Raw genomic sequence first — 10517 nt, forward strand, 5'->3', positions numbered from 1 at the left:
CAACTTGCCTCCTTTTTACTCATATGTGGTTAGATACTTGAGATTCATAGTGTGCAATGCTAAGGGCGAAATTACACCTAAAAAAAAACTATTACGCTGAAACACCCCTTGCGAGTGATTCTCCTCTGTGAACTGATGGATTTGTAGTTTATGTAATTGGCTGTTTGGGGCGAGGCTCGCTGGCCGAACCAGCCAGCAACCAAACGATGAGCCAAGAAGACTACATCGACCCACTCATCGCACTCGCACCCACCCCAGCCAACCTATCGAGACTAGCAGCAAACCAGAACCACCACGAACAGATCTCCAGGGTCTTCACCACCGCCTATCTCAGAGCAGCCAGCACCGGGGACAGCGACCTGCTCGAATGGCTGCTCTCAACAAACAGACAGCAGCAGACCACCCCCCCTGACGGTCAAACCACCACCACGACCAGCCCGATCCTCAGGCAGGGCCAGCCGAGACAGTGGATCGAGCTCGACGCCAGGGACGAAGACGGCTCGCCGGCTATCATCCTCGCCGCTGCATTCGGACATGCCGAGGCAGTCAGGGCCATCGTGGACGGGCTGGGCGACCAAGTCGTCGACAGGAGAGATGCTGGTCAGTCGCACGCTCAACTGCCTCATCAAGCTCAACTCACCCCCATTCTCCCTCCACACACAGTCGGCTGGACCGCCCTGCACTGGGCTGCCCGGAACGGCGACCTGACCATCGTCTCATACTTGCTCAACCATGGCGCATCCACCTCGCTCGTCTCATTCACCGACCGGCTCCCATCCGAACACCCCTCCTCAACCCTCCCCTCCCACCTCCACAGCCGCGTCTCCTCATCCTGCTCCACCTCCACCTACGCCGGCTCAGACACCCGCTCACTCGCCCCAAGCGACCACGACTCCGCCTCCACCACCACCACCCCACGCCGCCATCCCAAGCGGAGGCGGCGGACCAGGGCTCGCGGGCTCCGGCCCTACGATCTCGCCAAGAGGGACGAGCAGGGAGAGACGATCCGGGAAATCCTCAGGATCGCTGAACAGGCTAAATCATCATCATCATCAACAGCCACAACCTCCAACCTCAACCCACACTCTCGGTGTAACTCTCAAGCCTCGATACGCAGCCTCAGACTGGCCGAGATCCAGTCCGAGGCCGACCTGGCGAAATCTGAAGCCAAGAAGATCATCCAGCTCGCCAGACTAGCCTCCAAAACACTCGAGATCGACCCCAGCCTACTAGGACTAGAGCCCGATCCGGCCACCGAGAACAAACCCACCCACCATCATCCTAGCCTTCATACACAACAGCAGCAACAGCAGAGCCAGCCGACGATCAGTGGTCTCATGGCCAGCTTTCACGAAGAATGGGAGCAGGAGCAGCGCGCAGAAGAGTTCGAGTGGGAGCACTGCCAGCCGGACCAGATGCTCGTCTGCTCACTCGAAGAACTCGAAGGCATCTTCGAGGCGGTCATCAGGACCATCGAGCCTCGCCAGGCCAGATCGGACCGCTCGGTGCCCGCGAACGTCCTGTTCTTCTGCGCCCGTTTTGCAGCCCACATGGGGCCCATCGAACTACTAGAAGAAGTCTTGCTAGGCGCCGTCGATCGGATAGAGGAAATGATCTTTGTAAGCCTGTTGTTCAAAACCACTACTCCCCCGTTCCTTGGGTTGTTCTGAGCTTATCTCCGTAACAGGCTCGCCAGGAGAATATGGCCAACTCGACCTTCTGGCTGTTCAACGCAATCTGTTTACTGTACTACATCAGACGAGAACCCTTGCTAAAGGAGCTGACAGAGCCAGACATCCAGCTGCACCTCGAAGACCTGGTAAACGAGATCTACGTGTTTATCATCCGGGATGCCGAGCGGCGGCTGGACAAGCTGATCGACTCGACCATCCTCGACTTCGAGCCCCTGCCGGAGATGGCCGTCGAGTTCGAGCCCGAAGGCTCCTGGCGCTTCGTCCGCGCACTGACTGTCAAACGCAACCGGACCACCTCCTTCAGACCCTCCATCCCTCGCTTCAACACCAAAGACTCGACCAGCAGCGATAGTCCTGCCCTCCTCCCCGCCAAACCACCCAGCTCGGCTCTCAACCCGCCCAGCTTGTTGTCTGGACACGGCCCCCGAACAACGAGCGCACCCCACCACCCCTCCTCCCCATTCTCCCAACCACAACCACACCGGCAACACTCATCACTATCACCATCATTAAAAAGCCCCAAGCTGATCACCGATCTGCTCTCGTCGGTGCTCTTTGTGCTCCAAGCGTACGAGATCCACGGCTCGGTGATCGTGCAGATCTTCTCGCAGATCTTCTACTGGCTGGGATGCGAGACATTCAACCGGATAATCTCGCGACGAAAGTATCTGTGTCGGTCGAAGGCGATGCAGATCAAGCTGAACGTGACTTCGATCGAGGAATGGGCGCTCGGGAACCGCCTACCTTCGGGGGTGGTCCGGAAACACTTCGAGCCCCTAGGCCAGCTGCTGAAGTGGGTCGAGTGTCTGTCCGCCAGCGGGGCCCAGTCGTTCGACCAGCTCATCGAGATCGTGTGTAGTCTCAAGACGCTCAACCCGGCCCAACTGCTCAAGGTCTCGAGGGACTATCGCTTCGAGGTCGACGAGCCCAAGCTGTCGGAGGAGTGTCGCCAGTACCTCGTCCAGACCCAGCAGGACTGGGACCGGCGCCGGATCCAACGGGTCTCCGAGCTCGAGCTGGTCGACCAACAACACTCCTCCTGCCCCTCCTCCCCGTCGAGTCCGACCAAGGGGACAACGGAGGCGAAGAAGGACGACGGATTAGCCCAGGCGATCGCGGCCATCGACCGGGCCTTCGGGGGCGAAGATGAGGAGGCCTATGGGCGGTACGAGCCCCCGGTGGCGCCGGAGTGTCTCGGCGAGCTGCTCGACTCGCGCCAGATGCTGCCCTTCGGCCTGCCCTCCTCGACGGAGGTCTTGCTCCGGTTCAGGAAAACCGTGCCCTTCGGAAGCCTCAAGACTTACCTGATCCCGGATGAGCCGAAGCCTGGCAGTCAGTGGTGGCACACCGCTAATGGCGCCGATGATGATGATGATGATGAGGAGGATGATGATGAGGCCGGGGGGTCGGATGACGACGAGCAGTGGGACGGGGAGGGGGAGGAGCACAGTCTGGAGGGAGCAGAGGACGACCGGGCGGCTCAGAAGACGCCCCGCATGTCCGCCACCTCCCTCGCCCTCTCTCACTCCTCCCCTCCTCCTTCCCAACCCTCCCCCTCCAAACCAACCTCCTCCCCCTCCCCCTCATCGCATTCGCCTGTCCTTAACGCTTCCTCTGCGGCCAGACCGGCCCCCGTCGCCTCCGGATCCGTCGTCCCTATCGTCCCCTCTCACGTCCTCAAACGCATCGACCGGTGCTTGTTTAAGGCTAGCACGGCCGCCACTTGACACCTCCCCTGCCTCTCTTATCTGTCTGCTTCCCGGTCTTTTCTCCTTGATTGATCTCGTTTTTTTAGTGTGTGTGTGTTTTTTTCTTTTTGGTTACTTGATGGGTCTTGTTCAGTTTCCTTCTCCTCGGGCTTGAAGGTTTGTTAATACATCAGTGGATCAGTGAATAATCGTATACGTATCATTTGTCAGCATATATATAGCCTCTTATAGAACTCCCCCAAACACACGAAAAAACTTATATATATATATATATACATGTGTGTAGATGAATCCCTCCACGCCGTTCGTTATCTTGACTGTTGCATACTTACGAAAACAGCTCATGTTCTCTCCGCACTCTGTGGTTACTCTTCCATCGCATCTTGTACACAAACACATCCAGCTCTCTCTTCCAGTGTTCCTGAAACAGATGCTCGTGCCGCCAGTCGGGATGGGCTGCTCATGGTGGCCACCGTCCATGTATAGAACATCTGCATGCCAACCTTGCAGATTGGAACCCTGCATATTGTATGATATTCATTTATGTATTACATATTTCAGCGCTCCTCGTGATAATCTTGTGGATCCGCATGATTTATGTATGTAATTGTCGGAAGAAGGTTTTATGAACAGATAAGACTAAATAAATATCGGTGACATCCGCCCCGTCCCGTGAGCATGTGTTGTGTTTATGTATTGGGCGGCGGGAACGGCAGGACTGGCGGTGAGCGGTGTTGTGGACTATGCTGTCTGTTTGTAAATACATAGATCGCTGATCTTGGCTGTATTAAATAAATACTTAAATACTTTTGCTCTGGATTGCCGAAGCGCTTACAGAAAGGGAGTGCTCTTGATCGGAGTCTATTGTATCATGATGTTGACGGGGGTGGTTCGTGGCGCGCTGCAGGGTGCTCGCTTGGGGCAGTGTACATATTGTCTGGCCGGGGCTGCCTTGGGTCTTTTGCCGGCGTCCATCGAACTTGATACAGCGACATCAGGGTTGACGATGGCTGGGCGGGATGACGTCACCAGGCTTGGGTGGGTACATAGTGTGGGAGTGTATGGGGTTGTGGGGGTATGTATGTGTTTGTGCGGAGTGTCGTCTCCTCCTTCCCTGCTTCCCTCTCTCCCTCTTTCCCTCTTTTCCTTTTCCTTTCTTCTTTTCCTTTTCCTCTGCGAGTGAGTCTCCAGACTCCAGTCAGCTCGACTGTGTGCTCACTCCCAACACCCCCCACGCTCCCAGCTGGACTGCTGCCGAGTATCACATGAGACTGAACTGACCGACCGACCGACTGGAGGATGACCACAACTGGCTATATGCATCAGAAAATAAAAAACAGAACCTGCTGCATTCCACGAGTACATTTCCCTAAACACCACTCGGCTGAACACCCCCCCATGTATCCGAAAGCCCACATATAACTCCAGTCACTCGCTTCAGCCCCCAGCCCCCAGCCGTCACTCGCTACCCTCTCCTGATCAGATCTCCTGGGTTGAACCCAACCATGTCTGCTGCTGCCATCGCTCAGAGATTCCAGCCAGCCCCCGACCCACCCTCATCCCCCGCCAGCCACATCACCAAACTCAGAGCCATCCGCCCGAACCCACCAGACCCGAGCATGTCACACGCCCATGTCACATTCCCCCCCTCACCCTCGCTTCAACCCCCACCCTATTCCCATCTCCCCTCACAACAACAACACCACCACCACCAACAACAACAACAACAACAACAACAACAACATCAACAACAACATCAACAACACCAACAACAACAACAACAGTATTCTCAACGTCCCAACTCGCTACTCCTATCCCCTCGCTCACTCACCCCACCCTTACCCCCCCTCAATACCACCTTCATCCCGGCTCATGCACCCTTGTCCCCCCGGCCTTCCCATCCGCTAGCTTCCCCAGGTGTCTGTCCGCCCTACCTCTACGAACTGGCTCAAGCCGATCGACGCGCTGGATCCGGATTCATCAGCCGCGAGCCCAGCCTGCCGAGCATCATGAGCATGCCCCGCACCCGCCCTGCCAGCCCCGACCCCCTCCACCACAGTCGCAAGACCTCCTTCGCAGCCCGTCGAGCCAACCTCGCCACCGGCCTCCCTGCCAGCTCGTCCAGCCCCACCTCCCCCCAAGTCGCTCGCCGCTTCTTCACCCCGACCAGTGCTCGTGGACTCTCCAACCTGTGCATGTTCGAAGATGGCCTCCAGCATTACGAGCGCGTCCGTAGCCCCAGCCTCAGGGGCCACTCCAGGCGCGGCAGCCTCGTCCTCCCAGTCCCAGATCACCCCAAGGACGAGCTGGCCAACGAGATGTTCGAACTTGATCTGTCGGAAGACCTTGGCGAGGAGACCTTCCGTCAGACCCGTTGGAGCGATGACGAGGATGACGACGCCGACTCGGAGAGAGCCCACCATGCTACTGGGGCCCGCAAGCTGTTCAAGGTCGGCGATCGGGTCGGCGTCGGCACCCTCCACCAGGGATACAGGGTTCGCGATCTCTTTGACACGACCCCGAGGAGTGCTGCTCCCAGACTTGCCACCAAGACGAGCTCCGAGAGCTCTGGAGAGTCGGGAATACTTGAAGTCGTTCGGCAGATCGGGGTCGGCAGTTAGTAAGTCAGATAGATCCTACAACATCCCAAACACAAAAAAAAAAAAAACTCGTATGGTTACCTTATCTCATCGCTCATCGATCTGCAACAGCGCGGTGGTCTACTTGGTCAGGGAAGTCCTCTTCGATCCTGCCCTCGAACCCGAACCTGCAGGGCTCGACAGTACGCTCTCACAAACACCAAAGGCATCCGATGGCTTTGCTTCATTGTCAAAGCTTGACACGCTCTCCTCTTCCCGTCCCAGAGGGCCGTCCGAGGGGGTCGTTTACGGGAAAGACTTCGCCCTCAAATGTCTCTGCAAGCGGAACTTGAGCGACGAGTTGTTGGTCCTCCAGCGCGGCGAAGCCGAGTTGCATCGCTCCTTACCTCTACACAACAACATTGTTGCTCTACATCGGGTTCGTCTGGTCTTTCTCATCTACGTGTCAGCAGCCTACTCATTCAATTCTATTATCCCTCACAGGCCCTCGAAACTCCCAATTGGCTCTTCCTTGTGATCGAATATTGTCCCGGTCAAGACTTGTCAGTAGTTTTTTTTTTTTGCTTGTCATTCCATTTTGCTCATTAATCCATGTCCCTCCTGTAGGTTCTATTGGTTGGAACAAGCCAGAGACAGTCAAGATCTCGAATCCCTCTCTTCGCGCACCAACTCGTGCGCTCCCCACCTACCCAGCTCCATCCAGCCCCATTTCCATCCTATCGAAGACAAACCGCGTGAGGTCAATCCAGCCGAACCAACAGCAGTCTCCTTCAATACCCCGCCGTCCCCTTCTCTACTGGCTAGCACTGCTGACGACGAGATGCTTTCGAGAAGGAGGCTGCGACTGATCAGCAAGATGTTTGTACAGATGTGCGAGGCTGTCGAGGCTTGTCATCAGGCGGGGGTCTGTCATCGGGACATCAAACCCGAGAACTTCATTGTTGTCGACGATCGCAAGGGAACTCTGGGCGACAACTGGAAGGCCCAATCTACTGATCACCCTATCGGCGTGCGGACTTCGGTTACCGTCAAAATAACCGACTGGGGACTAGGTACCAGCTCGAAGGCTTGCGAGGACTTTGATTGTGGCAGTAAACCTTACATGGCCTACGGTAAGTGAAGCAACAATTTTTTTTCCTTGGGGCAGAAAACTAAACTCACCACCCCTGACATCTTTCTCTTCTTCACAGAATGTCGGAACAACCTCAACCCAACATATGATCCGATCCAGGCGGACGTCTGGTCCCTGGGCATCGTTTTGCTCAATTTGTTATATCATCGTTGTCCCTGGGCCGATCCTAGCTGCTCGGATCCCGACTTCCGCGAATTCCGTCACGCCCCCGTCTCTTTCCTCCAAGGTCGATTCGAGGGCATGGCCCAAAGTGTTGCGACCTTCCTTGCTGAAAACGTGTTTTGTGAAGTGGGCACTGGTCGCAGCCAGCGCAGGATTTCGGCTGGCAAGTTCGGTGAATGGGCCCAGAACCTGCTCCACCACATGGGCGGTGGTCTGTCTCACGCATCAGTCTCGGATGCCACGATCCCCATGTCGCCCTCTTATACCCGCGGTGTTATTGACCAACGTCGCAGCCTCCGAGGATCGTCACTAGGTGGATTATCCAAGCGATCGTCTCAGCTGTTCCACCCTATCAACCTACCCCCTGCGGTTCCTGAAGTCTTATCCCCACCGGAGCTATCGCCCACGGAACTGCCGGTAGTCATCGAGAAGGAGGTCATCTGTCCGTTCGAAAAGGAGCCTCTCCATCACTGGCCCGAGAAATCATCGGACTTGAAGGATTATCCGGAAGAGGCAACAGAGATCCTGACCGATGTGGTTCTAAACCCCGGGGGTGAGATCAAGGAACCCGCGGATGTGGTCGGCGAAGACAGCGAATCATGCACATCTGCCAGCAAGATTGGATCCGATAATCCGAAGCGGAGAAAGCGGGGCGCGCGAAAGGGCCGCAAACTGGAAGGAAGACGCAATGGGAGCGAGGCGGGATACCTGTCGTCGACGAACGAGCACGAGGGCGACATGCTGGACGGGCTGGCCGAAGCCTCACAGAGCCTAGCGCGCGAGATCAGCCAGGCGACACGGACTAAGCCGAATGAGGAAGGCGGCACATCGCTAGCAACAACAACAACGACAACGACGACCAAGAGGAAACTGAACATCGCCGAACGGATGATGGAGAAGTTCCGGGACGGCTCGAACCCGGATCTGCAAGCGTTTGTCGCCCGAGCACGGGCCCGAGAAGCGGCGTACATGGGCAAAGCCTCCTCGAACACGGCCTCTGCGCCTGCCCAGCTCCAGGACGTCCACCACCGCTATGGGGGCCAGCGAGGCCTGTTCGACCGCGCGGCACTGTCGACAACCAGTAGTTCTGGCATTGCGACTACGTTGAGTACCTCCAGTAATACGAGCTGGGCCGGTGGCGGCTCCGACGCTTCCTCCGCTTTCTCTAAGCCTCACACCCACTGGACTTCGGCCTCCCATCGCCGCGAACGGATCCAGAAAACTGGCTCGCCTGCACCTGCTGTGCCCCCCGTCCCGCCTCTCCCTGCTGCCCCGCGCTCCCTCGGCCCTCCTACCACCACCCCTAACCCTCCTCCCTCGACGACTCCTCCCGTGGGCTCGAACCCAGGGACGAATAAGAAGGAAGAAAGTAAAAACAAACTCGCCCAGCTCTTGACTTCTTTCAAGCGCTTCAACTCGACCGTCGGCAACCACCACTCATCGTCTTCCTCCTCTGCTACTACTGCTGCTACTTCTATCTCTTCTGCTGCTTCTACCAATCCTTCTAACCCTTCGGCTACCAATCCTTCTTCGTCCGGCCCTGCCGCCACTCTTTCTTCTTCTTCTTCTGGTTTCTTCACTGACAGTCGTTAACGAGAGCATCTTCTTATCCACACACACTCCCCTATTATCCCCTGGCCCTTTTCTCTCACCAACACCCCGCTTCCTCCCCCCTTTTTTCAGTTTGTTTCTTCTTTTGGTTTTGTATAAGGAGGAGGACGAGGAAGGACGCCGGCCGCACCCAACAAAAGCCCGTGTCCCGGACGGGCACAGCAGCCGGCCCTCCCGCGCCGACGGCTGTCCGGCCTGCCCGGGCGGTGTCTTGCCGTTACTTTTTTCTCTGTTTTTTTGTTTTTTGTTTTGTGAGATATGTGTGTGCGGTGGGCGCGATGATAAATATATATCAGTAATTGTAAATATATATGTGTCTGTGTTTGGCCGCGGGCTGGTCTGTGTGTGCACGAGCTTTGCCGAGTGCGGTGGTCTGGTTTAACATTGCGCACTTGAGTGTATGTCTTCTTTGTGTACACAGGAAAGGGCATTCAATGGCCGTAACAAGTGGGCCTTGGAGGACAACTTGTCAGGTATCTCTCTGGTTGGGAGGGGGTTATGGCTGGAGGAAATTTGCCTAGCATTGCCCTGCCTTCCCCCTCAGCTCCTGCAAACATGCCCCAGAGCCAAAATACACTTCTCGGCCTCAGCTTTCAAATGGCGCTGGTCTCAGCTCCCCATTCCTTACCATTTTTGCTGTAACTGATGTTTTAAAAATAGATAAAAACACGGAGAAATGTAAGCTGAGGGTCCACAGCCATTGTGCCTGGTGGATCTTGGATTCACAAACCCGCAGATACCTGCAGCCACACAATTTTTCCATTTTGTTGCAGATAGGATATCCAATCTTGCATAATATCCAAAAAACCAAAAACGGATCTCCAGGCAACAATCGGGCTATCCTACACTCTACTATAACTGGGCCTTTCTGTTATTGTATAGGTCTGGTTGTACCACCCTATACTCATAACTGTACTAGTATTGGCCCTTGCTGCAAGTGGCCCGTATAGTATTCTGTGGTTTTTCTCTGGAAGAAAAAATACGGGTATAGTAACTTTTTTTGCCCCTGGTTACCGCAATAACACACTTAACCAGGTGTAAACATAAGGCAATGACATGTGGGCTCCTGGTGATGGTACAGGCAAACCATGCTACCTATGTTGTCCTTGCAGTAATAGCAAGGGCTTATTTAGGAACACCGGGTAGGTCTTGTTCTGTTGAGAGATTGTTCTCTGTGGCTCCAAACGTGGGGGTCTGTTCCCTTCAACTACTTCAAAATCCTTCAGCAGCCTTATGTGGCTTTGTGAGGATTTTCCCCTCTCAGGGGACTTTGCTGAGGCCGGAAAGGCTTTGGGTGCTCTGATCCCCAAGCCCAAAAAATAGATAGATTTTCATCCCTACTGAGTAGTGGTACTGGCCACATCTGGCCAGTATAGTATTGAGACTTTTTGTATTTCTTCCTTCATTTGGATATAGTACTAGAGGCCAAGGCGGCTTCGCCGCTGCAGGGCCCAAAAACCTGTGTCAACTTCCTAAGGGCCCACCTACCATTTCTCCCTTGGCATAGTCATTCCCTTCCAGGCGCCCCCAAATTAGGTATAAAATTATCTCATACACATTCATAAATTTTGATTGGAGGACTTCTGGTTGGCTAAAATTCTTAATCTAG

General features: G+C 55.4%; 2 protein-coding genes across 2 annotated transcripts; both read left to right on the forward strand.

Moving 5' to 3' along the window:
• Positions 1-206: 206 nt before the first annotated feature.
• On the forward strand, positions 207-3421 carry PtA15_8A26 (uncharacterized protein; the record flags this gene model as incomplete). The annotated part of the gene is made up of 5 exons (XM_053171681.1): positions 207-600; positions 664-1619; positions 1688-3026; positions 3159-3192; positions 3319-3421. 5 exons carry the CDS (start codon positions 207-209, stop codon positions 3419-3421), a joined length of 2826 nt encoding a protein of 941 aa, XP_053022680.1.
• A 1487-nt stretch (positions 3422-4908) lies between these two features.
• On the forward strand, positions 4909-8890 carry PtA15_8A27 (uncharacterized protein; the record flags this gene model as incomplete). The annotated part of the gene is made up of 7 exons (XM_053171692.1): positions 4909-6019; positions 6141-6421; positions 6487-6545; positions 6610-7115; positions 7194-8089; positions 8162-8522; positions 8646-8890. The coding sequence occupies 7 exons, from the start codon at positions 4909-4911 to the stop codon at positions 8888-8890; spliced, it is 3459 nt and encodes a 1152-aa protein (XP_053022681.1).
• Positions 8891-10517: the final 1627 nt, after the last annotated feature.

Source organism: Puccinia triticina, chromosome 8A (assembly GCF_026914185.1).
Source record: "Puccinia triticina chromosome 8A, complete sequence".
In the NCBI taxonomy this organism is placed as follows: domain Eukaryota; kingdom Fungi; phylum Basidiomycota; class Pucciniomycetes; order Pucciniales; family Pucciniaceae; genus Puccinia; species Puccinia triticina.